The 22,389-nt window shown below is 40.1% G+C and overlaps 1 protein-coding gene across 1 annotated transcript in view; it reads right to left on the reverse strand.

Moving 5' to 3' along the window:
* Positions 1-12,169, reverse strand: part of erbb4b (erb-b2 receptor tyrosine kinase 4b) — a 1,077,295-nt gene extending 1,065,126 nt beyond the window's left edge. The window contains exon 1 of the mRNA XM_062068882.1: positions 11,792-12,169. Within this exon, the coding sequence (XP_061924866.1) occupies positions 11,792-11,870 (79 nt within the window). The 5' untranslated portion in view covers positions 11,871-12,169. The remainder of the gene's footprint in view (positions 1-11,791) is intronic.
* Positions 12,170-22,389: the final 10,220 nt, after the last annotated feature.

Genomic DNA, 22,389 nt, shown 5'->3' on the forward strand with positions numbered 1-22,389 from the left:
TTTTTAATAAATTCAAAAGACTTTGAAATAAGATTTAAATTTGATTCTACATTTTCTAGATTTGCCAGAATATTTTTTTTGAATTTTAATCATAATAAGTTTGAAGAAATATTTCACAAATATTCTTCGTCGAAAAAACAGAAGATAAAATGAAGAATTAAATTACAATTTATTTATTATTCTATACAATAAAAAAATACATTTACTTGAACATTGATTTAAATTGTCAGGAAAGAAGAGGAAGGAATTTAAAAGTTAAAAAGGTATATGTGTTTAAAAATCCTAAAATCATTTTTAAGTTTGTATTTTTTCTCTAAAATTGTCTTTCTGAAAGTTATAAGAAGCAAAGTAAAAAAAGTGTATGAATTTATTTAAACAAGTGAAGACCAAGTCTTTAAAATATTTTCTTGGATTTTCAAATTCTATTTGAGTTTTGTCTCTCTTAGAATTAAAAATGTCGGGCAAAGCGAGACCAGCTTGCTAGTAAATAAATAAAATTTAAAAAATAGAGGCAGCTCACTGGTAAGTGCTGCTATTTGAGCTATTTTTAGAACAGGCCGGCGGGCTACTCATCTGGTCCTTACGGGCTACCTGGTGCCCGCGGGCACCGCGTTGGTGACCCCTGATATACATTATATACTGAAGAGGAGAGACACAAACATTGCACCCTCCCTTAGAGGCGTGAGCTAGCAGCAAAGAAGCTACATGCTAGGTAGCAACAAGCTATCGTCGCACAGTACTATTTCTACATTCTACACGCGCACACAACGTCTTCATGTTACTCATAAAACAGACACAGGACTTACAGACAATGTTTCCAAGGCACTTTGTGGGAAGAAACAACAAACTTGGAGCGCTGAAACACATAAATCCATCTCGTGTGTAAACGAGTGAGCTTCTGACTGTCGCGCGGAGACTACCGGAAACTGGAGGAGGGAGCAACTCGCCTTCAAAATAAAGGTCCCTTCTCATTACCTGATAATGTTACATCACAGTAGATAGATAGATAGATAGATATATTTTTATTTCAAATATGCATAAAAAACAAGAGCAAGCCTGATCCAATACAGTGCTATAGCCTTAACAGCCATTATAACAAAATGAAAAGCAATGGAGAATAAAAAACAAAAACAAATGAGCATTGGACTTTCTTTTTCTTTTCTTTTTTTTTTTTCTTTCTTTTTTTTTACATATTTGAAAAGGAGTGAGAAGAAGTTTACACTTATTTAATCCCACCCCTTTTCTTTAAATCATAAATTACTGTGAGCTAGAACTACCTATTCACTCAATGTACAAACTTAAAGGCCTACTGAAATGATTTTTATTTATTTAAACGGGAATAGCAGATCCATTCTATGTGTCATACTTGATCATTTCGCGATATTGCCATATTTTTGCTGAAAGGATTTAGTAGAGAAAATCGACGATAAAGTTCGCAACTTTTGCTCGCTGATAAAAAAAAGCCTTGCCTGTACCGGAAGTAGCGTGACGTCACAGGAGCTAGTATTCCTCACAATTCCCCGTTGTTTACAATGGAGCGAGAGAGATTCGGACCGAGAAAGTGATGATTACCCCATTAATTTGAGCGAGGATGAAAGATTCGTAGATGAGGAACGTTACAGTGAATGACTTGAGAGGCAGCGATGAACGTATCTTTTTTCGCTCTGACCGTAACTTAGGTACAAGCTGGCTCATTGGATTCCACACTCTCCTTTTTCTATTGTAGATCACAGATTTGTATTTTAAACCACCTGGGATACTATATCCTCTTGAAAATGAGAGACGAGAACGCGAAATGGACGTTCAGTGCCTTTTATCGCCACGACAATACATCGGCGAAATGCTTTAGCTACGAGCTAACGTGATAGCATCTTGCTTTAACTGCATATAGAAACAAAAGAAATAAACCCCTGACTGGAAGTATAGATAGAAAATCAACAATACTATTAAACCGTGGACATGTAAATACACGGTTAATGCTTTCCAGGCTGGCGAAGGTTAACAATGCTGTGCTAACGACGCCATTGAAGCTAACTTAGCAACTTAGCAACGGGACCTCACAGAGCTATGCTAAAAACATTAGCTCTCCACCTACGCCAGCCAGCCCTCATCTACTCATCAACACCCGTGCTCACCTGCGTTCCAGCGATCGGCAGAAGGACGAAGGACTTCACCCGATGCGTTTGGCGGCCTGGAGACGTAGGAAGTCAAGGTGAGGTCGGCGGCTAGCGCGGCTAGCGCGGCTAGCGCGGCTAGCGCGGCTAGCGCTCCAACAAAGTCCTCCTGGTTGTGTTGCTGTAGTCCGCTGCTAATACACTGATCCCACCTACAACTGTCTTCTTTGCAGCCTTCATTGTTCATTAAACAAATTGCAAAATATGTCCAGAATACTGTGGAATTATGAAATGAAAACAGAGCTTTTTGTATAGGATTCTACGGGTACCGTAACTTCCGTTACTTTGACTTCGTCACGCGCATACGTCATCATACCGCGACGTTTCAGCCGGATATTTCCCGGGAAGTTTTAAAAGTCACTTTATAAGTTAACCCGGCCGTATTGGCATGTGTTGCAATGTTAAGATTTCATCATTGATATATAAACTATCAGACTGCGTGGTCAGTAGTAGTAGGTTTCAGTAGGCCTTTAAATTATAACCGCCCTCTCGTGTGCTGAACAATTTTTGAATGCTTCCTGGGAGTTTATTTATTTTGGCTTTATACATTATTTGTGCAGTTTGATACAAAATAATATCATTAAATTTCAATATTTTTGACTGTAAGAATAGTGAGTGAGTACGGTCCAGATATCCAACCTTGTTGATGATCCGTCAGCTCTTTTCTGAAGTATAGTTATTGAATTTAATGAGCTTTTATAATTATTCCCCCAGACTTCCACACAGTAGGTTGAATATGGTAAAACTAATGAACAATAAAGAATGTGGAGTGATTTGTGATCCAGAACCTGCTTTGCTTTATCTATTACTGAGATGCTTCTTGACAGCTTAGATTGTACACGTTTTATATGTGATTTCCAGTTAATTTGATCGTCAATTGTAACTCCGAGGAATTTTATTTCAAAAACCCTTTCAAGTATGGAAACTCGTTGGGTGCACCTCCGTTCCGAACCAAACCCCCCGTACCGAAACGGTTCAATACAAATACACGTACCGTTACACCCTTAGTGTCCACACACACACAATGGTCGTTTAAGACCCCCTCACCCCCTCTGTCCGCCGGCGCAATGCGACCTAGTACGAAGGGTATTCTTACTGTGTTTCAATGTAGACTATTGCCACATTTCTTTTAACAGTAAAGCTTGCTTGCCTCGCCATCGGCAGCCGCCAGACTATTGTAGTGAATCACACCTGAGCCATCATAAATAAATCATGTCTTTAATGGACGTTTGAAAGTAAACAATGTGATGAAGACCATTTTACAACAACCAACAACAGGACACTGCGCTCGTAGGCTGAAATTGGCGGTCGTACTTGACGGCCGCAACCACTTCATGGCTTCACAATAGTTATGGAGTACAAAACTAGACGTTGAGTAATCGCTCGACATACATGGCAGACAATAACTGACGGTCTGCTTTGCCAGTCCAAATGCATTCGTTGTTTCTGCTCGCCTCTTCACACACAGCATGATGCTGACTTTTGAGGCATCTAAAGAGTAGGGAACCCTTGTGAGAAAAGGCGTCTAACTGCTGACAATAATGATGACACATGGCCAAACACATGCACGTGTATTTTGCCTTCATAGCTGCATTTGATAAATGAGCGTATAAATGTTGTAAAGGTCACATAAAATATGATCCAATCACTTCTGTCGCCTGCACAGTATAAATGCTGATTGCCCTCGTCAACATGTCAACAGAAAACCAATACATACACAATAGACAAAACAATGCGAAGCTAAAGTACCCAGGAAAATCTGGTGTTCAACAATAACGTATATTAAAAACTCCGGCTTCCTCCCACCTCCAAAGACGTGCACCTGGGGATAGGTTGATTGGCCACACTACCGTTCAAAAGTTTGGGGTCACCCAAACAATTTTGTGGAATAGCCTTCATTTCTAAGAACAAGAATAGACTGTCGAGTTTCAGATGAAAGTTCTCTTTTTCTGGCCATTTTGAGCGTTTAATTGACCCCACAAATGTGATGCTCCAGAAACTCAATCTGCTCAAAGGAAGGTCAGTTTTGTAGCTTCTGTAACGAGCTAAACTGTTTTCAGATGTGTGAACATGATTGCACAAGGGTTTTCTAATCATCAATTAGCCTTCTGAGCCAATGAGCAAACACATTGTGCCATTAGAACACTGGAGTGATAGTTGCTGGAAATGGGCCTCTGTACACCTATGTAGATATTGCACCAAAAACCAGACATTTACAGCTAGAATAGTCATTTACCACATTAGCAATGTATAGAGTGTATTTCTTTAAAGTTAAGACTAGTTTAAAGTTATCTTCATTGAAAAGTACAGTGCTTTTCCTTCAAAAATAAGGACATTTCAATGTGACCCCAAACTTTTGAATGGTAGTATATATATATATATATATATATATATATATATATATATATATATATACACACACACACCCCACCATATATATATTGTATATACTTTATACTTTGATATACCTACAGTCATGGTCAAAAGTTTACATACACTTGTAAAGAACATAATGTCATGGCTATGATTTCTACAACTCTTATTTTTTTGTAATAGAAAAAACATTCATGAAGTTTTTGTTTTTTTTATGAATTTCTTATGGGTCTTCTGAAAATGTGAGCAAATCTGCTGGGTCAAAAGTATACAAACAGCAATGTTAATATTTGGTTACATGTCCCCTTGGCAAGTTTCACTGCAATAAGGCGCTTTTGGTAGCCATCCACAAGCTTCTGGCAAGCTTCTGGTTTAACTTTTGACCCCTCCTCTTGACAAAATTGGTGCAGTTCAGCTAAATTTGTTGGTTTTCTGACATGGACTTGTTTCTTCAGCATTGCCCACACGTTTAAGTCAGGACCTTGGGAAGGCCATTCTAAAACCTTCATTCTAGCCTGATCTAGCCATTCCTTTACTACTTTTGACGTGTGTTTGGGGTCATTGTCCTGTTGGAACACCCAACAGCAGCCAAGACCCAACTCCGGGCTGATGATTTTAGGTTGTCCTGAAGAATTTGGAGGTAATCCTCCCATTTACTCTCTGTAAAGCACCAGTTCCATTGGCAGCAAAACAGGCCCAGAGCATAATACTACCACCATGCTTGATGGTAGGAATGGTGTTCCTGGGATTAAAGGCCTCACTTTTTCTCCTCAATTTTTGTTTCATCTGACATCACATGGACAAAGATAAGACCTTCTGGAGGAAAGTTCTGTGGTCAGAGAGTCAAACTCATTTATACACCCTTGTCTTTAAATAGACTCCCTTTTAGACCAGTTGATCTGCCCTCTCTCTTTTTCTGCTCTGCCTCCCTCTCCTGTGTGGATGGACCAGTCCTTATGCATCAGTCGGTCACGTCTCTGCGCTGCTGATTCGTCTCCACTCACGATGATCCACTGCTGTCCCTACTATGAACTGGACTCTCACGTTATTAACTGTATCGACTCGGCATCCATCGCACTATGGATGCCGACCCTACAGGGGTGGGGTCCCCACATCTGTGGTCCCTTCCAAGGTTTCTCGTTGTCCCAATTATGTGGGATCTGTCGTTGTGGCTTGTGCAGCCCTTTGAGACATCTGGGCTATTTAAGTCAACTTTGATTGATTGATTGATTGATTGATTGATTGATTATGGAACCAAAGCTTCAGTACCCATCCCAACAGCTGTGCGAGTGTTTAAAAAAGGAAAAAAAACAAATCCTCTTGTTGCCCTTCTTCAGCTGGGTCTTTCAGCCTCAGTCCATCACGGCACTGTCCATTCACATTAACAAAGAGCGCTTGGTACTTGGGCAAATTGAAGCTATGGCCGCCACAAACAACTGCCGTGTTCGATGGAAATCCAAAAACTGCAGAGAGCGGAATAATTAGAGAATGCCGTTTAGCCACGTTGCAGTGAAGCTACTAATTGAAAGAGCTCCCCCAAATATACACGCTCGGATGTAATGCCTACACTTCTGCACAGAGAACACATGAATATTCATTAAAACCCAGAGAGATCTTGAAGGGGGCCATATGGTTGACAATAGGCTGATTTTTACAATTGCCAGTGTTTAGTGGCGCTCTAATGAAGAGCCTGGTGCAGTGCAGGAAATCTGCAGCCTGCACGCATGCATTCCACCGCAACTTTAGCTGCTTGGTGACAAATAGTTTCAATTTAGAAAAATCCATTACACCATCCCTTTCAAAAGAAGGGTGACAATTCAAAATAGAGGGCTACAAAAAAAAGCTAGCATGCTAGTATTTGAAGATTCTAGACCAGGGCTATTCAACTACATAATGAAGAGGGTCGCAGTTTCAAGAAATGTGGATGTTTCGTCAGAATATTTTCCTTTGAGACCGCGTTTACTTAATCGTCTTTCTCACTGCACCGACAATAAACTCGTTATTCTGCCCTTGCTACTCGTTTTCAGCGTGTCCAGGTAGTTAACAGCATGAAGCAACAGAAGTTTCAGACATTTGTTGAGGATCGATGTTCCTTCTTTTGAAAGGTTTTCCTTCCTCAGTTTTATTTTGTTACACTTCTTCCTTCGTTTAGGTTTGTAAGAAAATAGAAACAAAAAATAAACATTACAAGAGTATGATGTTGATTGCATAATTTACATAAATAAAATCACAATAAACTACAGATGTTTACGCATATAGAAATTAAACAACATAGACATCAAACATTGCACACAGTGTATGTGACTTCACACAATTACAGCTAAGGTGTTGTGTTACGCCCTGTATTGGTCAATTTTAGCGCTACGTTTGATTGCCAGAGTTACTCTCAGACAAAAAACAACACAAATGCAAAAGGCATCACAAAGTGAGCAATTTTAAGACAAAAAAACCTAAATATCTTTATGCGCAATATCTACTTACAAATGTTTGACCAAGATTGGTGATGAAGTTACACGTGTGGATTTCTAGCATTGTTGCTTTATGGATGAATGTGTCCGTCACTTAAAAGGTCAGACAGGAAACAACGACTTGAGCACTTGCTTTGGGCAGAACATTCATACTTTGTTGTGCGGTCATTGTTAAAAGTTCAAATTTTGCAATTTATTTGGGTTTTCTTTCAGGGTTGAATGAGTAATCTTCTTCTTCTCACCGCACGGTTGCTTCATTGTGACACATTCCTCGCTGTTGCCCCCTGTGGGGTGGCGGGAGTACTGCATACATGATCAACCCGAGTTTAAATGGTTTCATAAAGCCTATTTGGCCGATGTTCGGCGGGCCAAATGAAAAGCTTTGGCCGGCCGGATGTGGTCCGCGGGCCACCAGTTGAATAGGCCTGTTGTAGACATAGTGAACCTCCCTCAAGGAAAACCAGCTCGTGACAAATAACGCTCATAAAAAAGCAAATGCGCAGTGGCAAATGTGGGCATGCGGTGACAAATCGATTCAGAATCGATTCTCAATTTAACACAATTCTCGATTCAAACCGATTCTTCCAAAGTACAATTTAGTCGGGGTGCGATAAAAAAAAAAAATTGTCAAAAGAATCGCGATTCTCATTTGTAATGATTCTTAATCGGTTCAAAAAAAGTATTTGTATTTTTATTTGTATGTATTTATCTGTCCTGTACAGCTACTCAGCTACTGACTTTATTGTTATTATTGTTTGAGTAGAATTGTATTCAACAAAACCATTTTTTTTTTCAGAGTTTTGTCTATGTTACGGAGTAATGTAATTCATAGAAATGGCACCCAGTGTTATTTAAAACGTATAGATTTTGGTTCGAGAATCAGTTTAAAGCGAACCTGAATCGAATTGCCAGCCGCATGAATCGAATCGAAATGAATCGTGTCGTGCCCAAAGATTCACAGTCCTAATATTTTGGATAATGAATATAATGAAACATCTTGAACAAAACAGGTTACTGTTTAGAAAATCTCCAGTGGTTTTTAACCCTCGAGGGCCAACAAAAAATATCGGTTTCTCAGCTGTGGTCCGTGTGAACCTCAGCGGTACTAAGTTGTAATACACTTTTCCACCACTTGTGGCAGTAATGACAATATATCAAACAAACAGAAGAAGTCCGGAGCTAAAGTCATAGAGAAGTTTCTCAGGGGCGAAAACCTTAGCTTAGACTGAAGTTTTTGTAAAGAAACATTCATTATAAATTGTGTTCACTTATTTTAGCGCAACTATGTAAAAAAAAAAGAAAGAAAAAAAAAAAAAGAAAAAGAAAGTCCAATGCTCATTTGTTTTTGTTTTTTATTCTCCATTGTTTTTCATTTTGTTATAATGGCTGTTAAGGCTATAGCACTGTATTGGATCAGGCTTGCTCTTGTTTTTATGCATATTTGAAATAAAAATATATCAATCAATCAATCAATAATTGTATGTAAATTCTCATTTTTCATCAGTTTTAAAAAAAAAAGTCCCTTCTTATGCAGTAAATTTGGTTAGTACTTATTTTCCTAATCAGCCTGACCTAAGCCTAAGGTTTATGTGTTAAATAAATAATATTATTAGTGATTAACACATGCTTTCATAGCATTTGACAAGATTGTAAACTGTAAGTAGGCTAGATATAAATATGAATCGTGGTTAAAATAATGTTACTAATTCAGTGTTGATATCTGTAGTGAAAACGTTGGGCCCTGAGTTAAGTCATTCTGGCCAAAAACATCTTTAAAAAAATGCATTCTCATAAAAAAAGTTTTTTAATTATTAATACTTTTTTTAATAGATTTTTTTTTAAATTATGAATGGATTTAAAGTCGAGATGAATAACAATCGCGATTCGGATGTGCACTGATTTTTTTGTCCACCCTTATTACACACAGACATCGCCTTACCGCTCGCGACTGCAAAGTAACAAGAATTACGATGAAAAATATGATCACAAAGCAAAATGTCCCTTTGTGGGAATATTTCGGCTTCAAACCGGACGGGCAATATGAGCCCATCAACACAAACGAACAAGTGAGAGCGGCGTGATGGCAACACATAAATTCACTTTGACGTTCAAAATCTATTTAAATGCAATGTTTGAATGCATTCCACTGAAACTTTACCTGCTCGGTGACGAATATTTTGTAATTAGGAAGCAATTACACTATTCATCAACATGCTGAAGAGGAAGAAAATCCGAAGCAGGAGGGTAAAAATAAAACAAGCATGCATGAACATATTTGAAGATTCTAGATATAGTGAACCCCCCCTCAAGGAAAACCAGCTTGTATCAAATAAAGCTCATGAAAAAGCAATTGAGCCGGGGCAAGTGTGGGCATGCCATGTGCCTCTTTTCCCATTAGCTACTTGCAAGAGCAATAAAGCACCACCAGCCATGTCACACACACGCACACACACACACACACACACACACACACACACACACACACACACACACACACACAGTGGCAGAGAAATTACAGTGCTTCCATCTCGTTACCCTCTCCGTGCCAGAAATTAACCAATGTTTACACAATGTTATTTGCATAATCTATTCTTCATACATCCAGCTGCGCTTCTCGGAAGTTCGTCTCAAAGCTTTTGCCGAGATGCGAGACATCGTCAGAAGACGCTGGCTTTGGTATTTTGTGCTGAGTGGAATCTTTTCATGGAAATGCATGAGGCGGGTTGTCGACAAGAGAGCTGGTCAGGGACAGTAAATTGATTGTTTGCAAAGTAGAATGCTTTATTACATCTCAGTAATATCGGCCTCAGACTTGGAATGCATGTTTTACGGTTGTCTGAATCCCCCAAATGTACAGTATTCCAATGGATAACCTTTTCTTTGACGCAAATGTGAAGAAATAGGTAAGGGTGAATTTTTTTGCCTCATCCTTACCATAAAGCTAGAGATTGACTGATATTTTTTTTTAGGGCCGATACTTTTAATTAGTAGTCAAGTAGACCAATAAGCGATATTTGGAGGCCATATTAATTTGCAGTAAAAGTTATTATTTAAACATGAATATTATATGCCAGTAAACATCTGGACAAGGCGTTAAGTTTTCTTTTTAACATTATTCTTTAGAAAAGTGGGACCAGTAGTGACATAATCTAACCTTTAGTATGTGTTTCTAAGAGGAGCATCAACATTTTATTTTAAAATCTGGGAAAATTGGTCAAAATATGACATTTCTCTACATCACAATAACTCATCTACTCCATTGTATACCATTTTATAACACTTCATGTATACATCGTAAGGTTTCTGAAATATTGCCTTCATTCAAATAAAAACAATCCTATAATCTCCTTCACGTAGATTGTAGTCGAGACATTTTTCAACATGTTGCAGAAAGTATGAGAATGTGTGAGCTGCCGCGCGCTCTTCTTTACTTATATAATCATCATATTTGTCAAGATATTCACACAAAGTTTGCATTTTTTGGCAGAGACACTGTATATTTTCTGTGATCTTCGTGTCCGTCCGTCTCGGTCGCGTTTTTTTATTCGATTGATCATGAAACTCGTGGCGCTCCTTTAATGAGGATTGTTCGTTGCGGTAGCGAAACGAACACAACGGAACTGGGAAAGAAGGACAAAAACTGGATTCACAGGCACCCAAAAAAAATTTAAGTTTTGAACGCTAAGCAACCAACATTGCAGGTGGAAGAGAAAGTGAGTAACTTGACTAAGTATTCATTGTTTTCAATACTAAATACCGGTACCACACGTGTATATATTGTATCTGTAGCTATATTGTAATTATAAAAACAAAATAAAATAAAGCAGATAAGATATACGCCAAAATGCCAAATATCAACGCTGCCATACGGTCGCTCTCTAAAGAATGAGTGAAGAACGCACTCCCCACCTGATAAATCAGAAAGAAAAATAGGATTATACAGTATTATCTGGTCACAGATGCCACCTGGTGGTTGTTTGAGCGCACTGCAGTTAGTCCTGGCTAGGATAGACTTTATTTATCCCACAATGGGGAAACGATGTGGTTGCAGTGCAGTTACAAAAAAGTCCTCACTCCTTAGTGCTTCGGTCGCACGCAGGATTCTCACAGGCATGAGGCAAGACAAACCACCTCACTTAGCGTACCTCAGGGCTTATTCCCGCACTCAGAATCCAGCGACACCGCACTCTTACGCGCGCACATTAGCAATGCTAGGGTGCCAAAATGTGTCATTCTGAACACAAACAACAGATTAAACAACAGTTAAATTGCTAAGTGTGGATTTAAAAAAAAAAAAATGAAGACGTGCGCGTCTTCACTCGCAGGTGCGTAAAAGAGCGCGCCGCTGCCGTGTGGCGCGCATGGTCCCCGAGGAAGTTACAATCAAATACTGTTATTTCACGCTAATTCGCTTTAATATCGGCCCTTTTTCATATCGCATAATGTATCACTGCGCACACATCTCGCAGCTCATATTTGGGCTTTTAGATATTCCATCTGGCGGGGAAAAAGGGAGCCAAAAATCACAAGTCATCGGATAGGGAAGTTTTCACAGAAAAAAAAGAAAGGTAATCAATCTAAATGCACCTTTTGTCCATCAAAATAATTTTAAAAAAAATCTCGAATAAAAACAGTCTTTTTAGAGCCCGTATCAAAATGTAGCAAACACAAGCCTCCCACAGAAGGCAAAAAAAAAAAGCAAGTATGATGTCAAAAGTAGCTCCGCGCACCTCTTCCCAAGCCGCCGAGCAGTGCACTCACGCCGGCGTCACTCACCTGATTGCGCCGAGCTGCAGCCAAACGTGAGAGTGATGAGAAGAAAGTCGAGGCACCACAGGACAGCCGCGTGTTCCATTGTTGTTGAAATTCACATGTCCACCAGAGTATCCTTGTTTGAAGCGAGCGCGCAAAGGCAGAAAAATAGCAGCGTGCCACTTCACGGACTTCGGGATGTTATATCCCCTCGCTTTCCACTCACTAAATTTGTCCGAATGCGCTAAAATTGGAAGGCGGTCCAAAGTAAGTTTCCAACGCGCGCACAGTGAAGCTTGTCTCGGCAGTATAAGGCTGTATTCATGCCATTTCTCCCCCCCACTTGTACTCGGTATGCTGCTCCACACTTCAATTTTCCAGACACACCTCCGGGTCCCTGAACTCCTCCCACACGCGCTGCGATTGGCACAGGTGGTGTGCTGTCACACCGCAGTGTGCCCGGCAGCTGTGCCATTGGTTCACACGAGATGACACGACATTTTAAAATCCGATGCCGCACCTGTCACGTCCAATGTGTTCCACCTTGGAGGTGGGCGATACTGCAGGATGTCCGTATCGGCCCCATACCAGGTACGTGTATAGGCCAGGGGTCGGCAACCTTTACCACTCAAAGAGCCATTTTGGCAAGTTTCACAAATTAAAGAAAATAATGGGAGCCACAAAAAAAATTTTACAATTTTAAAATGAAAAACACCGCATACAAAGCTTAAAGGCCTACTGAAAGCCACTACTACCGACCACGCAGTCTGATAGTTTATATATCAATGATGAAATCTTAACATTATAACACATGCCAATACGGCCGGGTTAACTTATAAAGTGACATTTTAAATTTGCCGCTAAACTTCCGGGTCGAAACGCCTCTGAGGATGACGTATGCGCGTGACGTAGACCGGGGAACACGGGTATGCCTTCCACATTGAAGCCAATACGAAAAAGCTCTGTTTTCATTTCATAATTCCACAGTATTCTGGACATCTGTGTTCGTGAATCTGTTTCATCAATCAATCAATGTTTATTTATATAGCCCTAAATCACAAGTGTCTCAAAGGGCTGTACAAGCCACAATGACATCCTCGGTACAGAGCCCACATACGGGCAAGGAAAAACTCACCCCAGTGGGACGTCGGTGAATGACTATGAGAAACCTTGGAGAGGACCGCATATGTGGGTAACCCCCCCCCCCCTCTAGGGGAGACCGAAAGCAACGGATGTCGAGTGGGTCTGACATAACATTGTGAAAGTCCAGTCCACAGTGGATCCAACACATCAGCGGGAGTCCAGTCCACAGCGGGGCCAACAGGAAACCATCCCGAGCGGAGACGGGTCAGCAGCGCAGAGATGTCCCCAACCGATGCACAGGCTAGTGGTCCACCCGGGGTCCCGACTCTGGACAGCCAGCACTTCATCCATGGCCACCGGACCTATGCAACTCCCCCTCGCAAGGGACAGGGGAGAAAAGGAGAGAAGAAAAGAAACGGCAGATCAACTGGTCTAAAAAAGGGGGGGTCTATTTAAAGGCTAGATTATACAAATGAGTTTTAAGATGGGACTTAAATGCTTCTACTGAGGTAGCATCTCTAACTGTTACCGGGAGGGCATTCCAGAGTACTGGAGCCCGAATAGAAAACGCTCTATAGCCCGCAGACTTTTTTTTGGCTCTGGGAATCACTAATAAGCCGGAGTTCTTTGAACGCAGATTTCTTGTCGGGACATATGGTACAATACAATCGGCGAGATAGGCTGGAGCTAAACCGTGTAGTATTTTATACGTAAGTAGTAAAACCTTAAAGTCGCATCTTAAGTGCACAGGAAGCCAGTGCAAGTGAGCCAGTATAGGCGTAATATGATCAAACTTTCTTGTTTTTGTCAAAAGCCTTGCAGCCGCATTTTGTACCAACTGTAATCTTTTAATGCTAGACATAGTTTCAATCATGTTCATTGCATTATGGAGAAGGAAGCTGAGCAAGCAAAGAAGAAAGTTGTCGGTGCGAAATGGACGTATTTTTCGAACGTAGTCAGCCACAACAGTACACAGTCGGCGCTTCTTTGTTTACATTCCCGAAAGATGCAGTCAAGATGGAAGAACTCGGATAACAGAGACTCTAACCAGGAGGACTTTTGACTTCGATACACAGACGCCTGTAGAGAACTGGGACAACACAGACTCTTACCAGGATTACTTTGATTTGGATGACAAAGACGCAGACGTGCTACTGTGAGTATGCAGCTTTGGCTTCTAAACATTTGATCGCTTGACCCTATGTGCGCAACTATTTTTTGCGTATGTACGTAACTTTTTTAAAATATATAAGCTTTATGAACCTTGGGTTAGGTGAACGGTCTTTTGGGCTGAGTGATTGTGTGTGTTGATCAGGTGTTTGAATTGTATTGGCGTGTTCTATGGAGCTAGGAGCTAGCATAGGAGCTAGGAGCTAGCATAACACGTACCGTACCGTACGTGCGCGTCACGTACGTAACTTTTTAAAAATATATAAGCTTTATGAACCTTGGGTTAGGTGAACGGTCTTTTGGGCTGAGTGATTGTGTGTGTTGATCAGGTGTTTGAATTGTATCGGCGTGTTCTATGGAGCTAGGAGCTAGCAGAGGAGCTAGGAGCTAGCATAACAAACACGCAGGTGTTATTATGCAGGATTAATTTGTGGCATATTAAATATAAGCCTGGTTGTGTTGTGGCTAATAGAGTATATATATGTCTTGTGTTTATTTACTGTTGTAGTCATTCCCAGCTGAATATCAGGTCACCCCCGGCTCTCACAGCATCTTCCCTATCTGAATAGCTTCAACTCCCCACTAGTCCTTCACTTGCACTTTACTCATCCACAAATCTTTCATCCTCGCTCAAATTAATGGGGAAATTGTCGCTTTCTCGGTCCGAATCTCTCTCACTTCATGCGGCCATCATTGTAAACAATAGGGAACTTTGCGTATATGTTCAACTGACTATGTCACGCTACTTCCGGTAGGGGCAAGCCTTTTTTTTATCAGATACCAAAAGTTGCAATCTTTATCGTCGTTGTTCTATACTAAATCCTTTCAGCAAAAATATGGCAATATCGCGAAATGATCAAGTATGACACATAGAATAGATCTGCTATCCCCGTTTAAATAAAACAAATTCATTTCAGTAGGCCTTTAAATTGCTTTGTGCTATGTTAACCAGGGGTCTCAGACACACGCACCGGCACGCACTTTTATATGGAAATTTGATGTTAGTGCGGCCCGCGAGTTTTGAATGAATGGCACTTGATAGCGTCATACTTGCCAACCCTCTCATTATTTCCGGGAGACTCCCGAATGTCAGGGCATGATGGCACTGCTTTTGGCGCCCTCTACAGCCTGCCCAAACAGCGTACCTGCTCGACCACATGTAGAATGCAGCTTCAGCTTGCTCACGTAAGTGACAGCAAGGCGTACTAGCTCAGCAGCCACACAGCGTACGCTGACGGTAGCCGTATAAAACAACTTTAACACTGTTACGTTACAAATATGCGCCACACTTTGAACCCACACCAAAAAAGAATGACAAACACATTTCTGGAGAACATCTGCACTGTAACACAACATAAACACAACACAACAAATACCCAGAATCCCATGCAGCACTAACTCTTCCGCTCAACCTACGCACGGAGGGGGGTAGCGGGGGGTGTATAATCTAGACCGGAAGAGTTAGGGCTGCATGGGATTCTGGGTATTGGTTGTGTTGTGTTTATGTTGTGTTACAGTGCATATGTTCTCCAGAAATGTGTTTTTCATTCTTTTTTGGTGTGGGTTCCCAGTGTGGCGCATATTTGTAACGTAACAGTGTTAAAGTTGTTTTATACGGCTACCGTCAGTGTAAGCTGTGTGGCTAATGACTAAGTATGCTTTGCTGTCTCCTACGTGTGCAAGTAAAAGCTACTAAATCATGTGGCCGGGCTGGCACGCTGTTTGTAAATGCTATAGAGAACAATTACTACAGAGCAATCAGGGCACGCCCTTAATTTAGTATTTAGAATGAAAATAGGATTATATTTGCCCTGGGAGTTGTCTAAGAGAGGCACTGAGATTCATAAATCTCCTGGGAAAATCGGGGGGGTCGGCAAGTATGCAGCTGAGCCGCATCAGAGTGGTCAAAGAGCCGCATGCGGCTCCGGAGCCGCGGGTTGCCGACCCCTGGTGTAGGCTGACAAAACAGACACCGATACAAATACTTGTTTTACTCTTTTCTTTTTAAGATCATTTTGGGATTTTGCCTCCAAAATCCTCATCATCTTTGATGATGATGATTATGATTCAAATAAAAAGTGTAGGCAATACATATTTGCATCAACAAAGTTATTTGTGAACAATTAAAAATGGCGTAAATACAACATTACAAAACACTGCAACAATAACAAAAATAATACAATCATTCCATTTTTTTCGTCTTTACATTAACATTTGTTTGCATTATATATATATATATATATATATATATATATATATATATATATATATATATATATATATATATATATATATATATATATATATATATATATATATATATATATATATATATATATATATATATATATGTGTGTGTGTGTGTATATATACAAACAGTAATACATTGTTTGTGCAAAATAACATTTACAAAATAAAATAAATATATTATATATAATAAATTAATATTTATATATAATATAAATCGTGCCTGCTTAACTTAAAGGCCTACTGAAAGCCACTACTACCGACCACACAGTCTGATAGTTTATATATCAATGATGAAATCTTAACATTGCAAAACATGCCAATACGGCCGGGTTAGATTAGTAAAGTGCAATTTTAAATTTCCCGCGAAATATTCTGCTGAAAACGTCTCGGTATGATGACGTTTGCGCGTGACGTCACGGATTGTAGCGGACATATTGGGACACCATTGTGGCCAGCTATTAAGTCGTCTGTTTTCATCGCAAAATTCCACAGTATTCTGGACATCTGTGTTGGTGGATCTTTTGCAATTTGTTTAATGAACAATGAAGACAGCAAAGAAGAAAGCTGTAGGTGGGAAGCGGTGTATTAGCGGCCGGCTGCAGCAACACAACCAGGAGGACTTTGAGTTGGATAGCAGACGCGCTGCCGTGAGTATGCAGCTTTGGCTTCCAAACATTTGATCGCTTGCCCGTACGTGCGTGCCGCTATGTGCATGTCACATACGTAACTTTGGGGAAATATATGTGCTGTATGAACTTTACGGAGGTGAACGGTACTTTGGACTGTGGGATTGAGTGTGTTGTGCGGGTGTTTGAGTTGTATTGGTGGGTTATATGGACGGGAGGGGGGAGGTGTTTGTTATGCGGATTAATTTGTGGCATATTAAATATAAGCCTGGTTGTGTTGAGTATATATAATAATAGAGTATATATACAGTATATGTCTTGTGTTTATTTACTGTTGTAGTCATTCCCAGCTGAATATCAGGTCCCACCCGCCTCTCACAGCATCTTCCCTATCTGAATCGCTTCCACTCTAGTCCTTCACTCTCACTTTCCTCATCCACGAATCTTTCATCCTCGCTCAAATTAATGGGGTAATCGTCGCTTTCTCGGTCCGAATCGCTCTCGCTGCTGGTGGCCATGATTGTAAACAATGTGCAGATGTGAGGCGCTCCACAACCTGTGACGTCACGCTACTTCCGGTACAGGCAAGGCTTTTTTATAAGCGACCAAAAGTTGCGAACTTTATCGTCGATGTTCTCTACTAAATCCTTTCAGCAAAAATATGGCAATATCGCGAAATGATCAAGTATGACACATGGAATAGACCTGCTATCCCCGTTTAAATAAGAAAGTTTCATTTCAGTAGGCCTTTAAGACGATAAAATAAATATATTTATTCATAGATACATTATATATACATATAGATTGCAGTAACAATATCAATAAAACACTGTATATATATATATATATATATATATATATATATATATATATATATATATATATATATATATATATATATATATATATATATATATATATATATATATAAGGGATGTCCGATAATGGCTTTTTGCCGATATCCGATATTCCGATATTGTCCAACTCTTTAATTACTGATACCGATATCAACCGATACCGATATCAACCGATATATGCAGTCGTGGAATTAACACATTATTATGCCTAATTTGGACAACCAGGTATGGTGAAGATAAGGTACTTTTTTTAAAAATTAGTAAAATAAGATAAATAAATTAAAAACATTTTCTTGAATAAAAAAGAAAGTACAACAATATAAAAACAGTTACATAGAAACTAGTAATGAATGAAAATTCGTAAAATTAACTGTTAAAGGTTAGTACTATTAGTGGACCAGCAGCACGCACAATCATGTGTGCTTACGGACTGTATCCCTTGCAGACTGTATTGATATATATTGATATATAATGTAGGAACCAGAATATTAATAACAGAAAGAAACAACCCTTTTGTGTGAATGAGTGTAAATGGGGGAGGGAGTTTTTTTGGGTTGGTGCACTAATTGTAAGTGTATATTGTGTTTTTTATGTTGATTTAATAAAAAAAACAAAAAAAAAACGATACCGATAATAAAAAAAACGATACCGATAATTTCCGATATTACATTTTAACGCATATATCGGACATCTCTAATACATATATATTTATTTATTTATTCATTTATTTTTATTTTTTTATTTTTTTGGAATGACCAAGATGGCGTCCAACTTATTTTTGCAAATTAATAGTAACCTACCTGCTGGTTTTAAGTCTGTTGGGTAAAACGGAATCCATCCTTTTTGGGTCCCACATCAACCTTAAGAAAGTCAATGACTTCACTATAAAAGTGGGTGACATTGTTATCACCAGGAAAGATGAGGTCACCTACCTAGGTTCCATTCTAGAGGCTAATCTTTCCTGTGATAAAATGGCAACCAAGGTAATCAAAAAGGTCAATCAACGAACGAGATTTCTCTACAGAATCTCCTCTCTGGTCAACAAAAGCAAACACTCACCGGCTATCTGCACACCTGATCCTGATGAGGGCGTGCCGGATAAAAGCAGGGTGGACCCAAGGATCGGGGTGGGAACTTACTGTAATGGTTGGACTAAGGGGAGGTGACGGCAAACCTACACCAGGGGGAAGCATGAACAATGTTTTATTATATATATAGATATACTCAATATATATAATATTAACAAACAATACTAATATAATAAACTGAGGAAATGGAGTGTGAACTAGATCCAAAAGGTAATGAGTGTGTGGTGTAAGACTATGTGTGTAGTTAGCTGAAGTGTGTTACCAAGTGTTGACGAGAGCAAACGAGGCAGTCCATGGGGCAGGCAGGTGATCCGGGGCGAGAGAGAGGCGTCAGAGTCCAGGGGCAAGCGAGTAGTCAAGGAACGAGAGAGGCAGTCAGGAATTCCAGGGCAACGGAAGGAAAACACTGCGGGCACAAGGAAGATGACATGAGACAAATCAAACACGGGGAAGAATGACCGAGAGAGAGAGCAAAAGAGAGCATAAAGCTTCGCTTACGGGTCACCATGAGAAAACTAAGTTCCCGCCCCGATCCTTGGGTCCACCCTGCCTCATCAGGATCAGGTGTGCAGATAGCCGGTGAGTGTTTGCAGCTGGTGGCTGCTGCAGGGCGGAGACGCGCGCGGCGCGTCCCTGGATGTGCGCACCCGTGGGCGTGTCCCGAGGTGCGCACAGACGGCAGGGGTCTGAGCCGTAACACTTCTGTTTGGGTGAAGGCTTTGGCCTTATGTAGAGTTTGCCAAAAATCGATGATGTCACCACCCTCAAACGGATAACCACGTACCCTAACCAGAAGCCGTGGATGAACAGAGAGGTACGTCAACTGCTAAAGGCGCGTGACAATACTTTTAGATCTGGTTACAAGCAGGCCTACTGTTCAGCCAGGGCCGACCTGAACAAGGGAATTAACTGGGCCAAGCAGAACCACAAGCTGAGGATAGAGGACCACTTTGCAAACTCTGACCCCAGACGCATGTGGCAGGGCATCCAGGTCATCACGGATTATAAACCCTGCGGCAACTGAGCCCCCTCCTCTACTCCCTCTTCACCTACGACTGCACTCCTGTACATGGCACCAACACCATCATCAAGTTTGCGGACGACACAACGGTTGTTCATCAGGAACAACGATGAGTCGACCTACAGGGAAGAGATCCAGCACCTGGTGACTTGGTGTGCCCACAACAACCTGGCAATCAACACCAAGAAAACCAAAGAGCTCATCGTGGACTTCAGGAAGACTCGAGCTGGTGCGCACGCCCCTGTCTTTATCAAAGAGATGGAGGACGAGCGAGTCACCAGCTTCAAATTCCTGGGCGTACACATCTCTGAGGACCTCACCTGGACCCTAAACACCTCAGCACTCATCAAGAAGGCCCACCAGCGTCTCTTCTTCCTGAGGAGACTGAGGAAAGCCCATCCGTCTCCTCAGATCCTGGTGAACTTCTACCGTTGCGCCATAGAAAGCATCCTTACCAACTGCATCACAGTCTGGTATGGCAACTGCTCTGCCTCAGACCGGAAAACACTGCAGAGGGTGGGGAAAACTGCCCAACGCATCACCAGAACACCACTCCCTGCAATTCAGACCATCTATCGCAGGAGGTGTCTGAGAAAGGCACGCAGCATCGTGATAGACACCTCTCACCCCAACCATGGACTGTTTGCCCTCCACCCCTCTGGGATGCGCTACAGGACTCTCCGCTCCAGGACTCTCCGCTCCAGGACCAGCATGCTCAGGTACAGCTTCTACCCCTCTCTCTCTTCTCTCTGAACTCTGCATCACGCTGACAACCCCACTGACCTGAACTCTCGTCACCCGGACCAGAACTCTCGCCACCCGGAATACTTTGAACTCTCACCACTCGGAATACTCTGAACTCTGCTGTATATACTCAACCTTTTTACCCCCTACCCTCATTTTATACAATTGTTTTACACTGTATTCATTATCTACCTCTATAACCCTACCCTCATTGTATACTTGCTGTGTAAACCTATATATTATTACTAGCCCTATATTTATTCACTATCTGAACATACCTGCAATAATCCGTGATATACCTATTTATTCATTTGCATGTAACCCTATAGCCATATGATAGCATGTACATATTGCTGCATGTACTGTATATACTCTGATCTATACATACTTATACTAAACCACATCCGTCTGAGCATACCTGCTTACCTGTAAGTTGGTAGAGTGGCTGTGCCAGCAATCGGAGGGTTGCTGGTTACTGGGGTTCAATCCCCACCTTGAAGGTAGAAAAGCGCTATACAAGTATAACCCATTTATCATTATTTATATACATATTCTTACTATTCTCACTAATTATACCTGTTTAAGTTGTTTAGCATACCACTCAGTTCATTCCTATTCATGTAGACCAGGGGTCACCAACCTTTTTGAAACCAAGAGCTACTTCTTGGGTACTGATTAATGCGAAGGGCTACCAGTTTGATACACACTTAAATAAATTGCCAGAAATAGCCAATTTGCTCAATTTACCTTTAACTCTGTTATTATTAATAATTAATGATATTTACACTTAATTGAACGGTTTAAAAGAGGAGAAAACACGAAAAAAATGACAATTACATTTTCAAACATAGTTTATCTTCAATTTCGACTCTTTAAAATTCAAAATTCAACCGAAAAAAAGAAGAGAAAAACTTTAAAAAAAGAATTTATGGAACATCATTAGTAATTTTTCCTGATTAAGATTAATTTTAGAATTTTGATGACATGTTTTAAATAGGTTAAAATCCAATCTATACTTTGTTAGAATATATAACAAATTGGACCAAAGACAAATCATTATTTCTTCTAGATTTTCCAGAACAAAAATTTTAAAAGAAATTCAAAAGACTTTGAAATAAGATTTAAATTTGATTCTACAGATTTTCTAGATTTGCCAGAATATTTTTTTTGAATTTTAATCATTATAAGTTTGAAGAAATATTTCACAAATATTCTTCGTTGAAAAAACAGAAGCTAAAATGAAGAATTAAATTAAAATGTATTTATTATTCTTTACAATAAAAAAAAATAAATTTACTTGAACATTGATTTAAATTGTCAGGAAAGAAGAGGAAGGAATTTAAAAGGTAAAAAGGTATATGTGTTTAAAAATCCTAAAGTAATTTTTAAGGTTGTATTTTTTCTCTAAAATTGTCTTTCTGAAAGTTATAAGAAGCAAAGTAAAAAAAAAAAAGAATTTATTTAAACAAGTGAAGACCAACTCTTTAAAATATTTTCTTGGATTTTCAAATTCTATTTGAGTTTTGTCTCTCTTAGAATTAAAAATGTCGGGCAAAGTGAGACCAGCTTGCTAGTAAATAAATACAATTTAAAAAATAGAGGCAGCTCACTGGTAAGTGCTGCTATTTGAGCTATTTTTAGAACAGGCCAGCGGGCTACTCATCTGGTCCTTACGGGCTACCTGGTGCCCGCGGGCACCGCGTTGGTGACCCCTGATGTAGACTTACCCTATTTAATCACCTGTACATTGTATATTCACTGTATATTACATTCCTGGCGGTTG

This window comes from Entelurus aequoreus, linkage group LG14 (genome assembly GCF_033978785.1).
Source record: "Entelurus aequoreus isolate RoL-2023_Sb linkage group LG14, RoL_Eaeq_v1.1, whole genome shotgun sequence".
NCBI classification, from domain to species: domain Eukaryota; kingdom Metazoa; phylum Chordata; class Actinopteri; order Syngnathiformes; family Syngnathidae; genus Entelurus; species Entelurus aequoreus.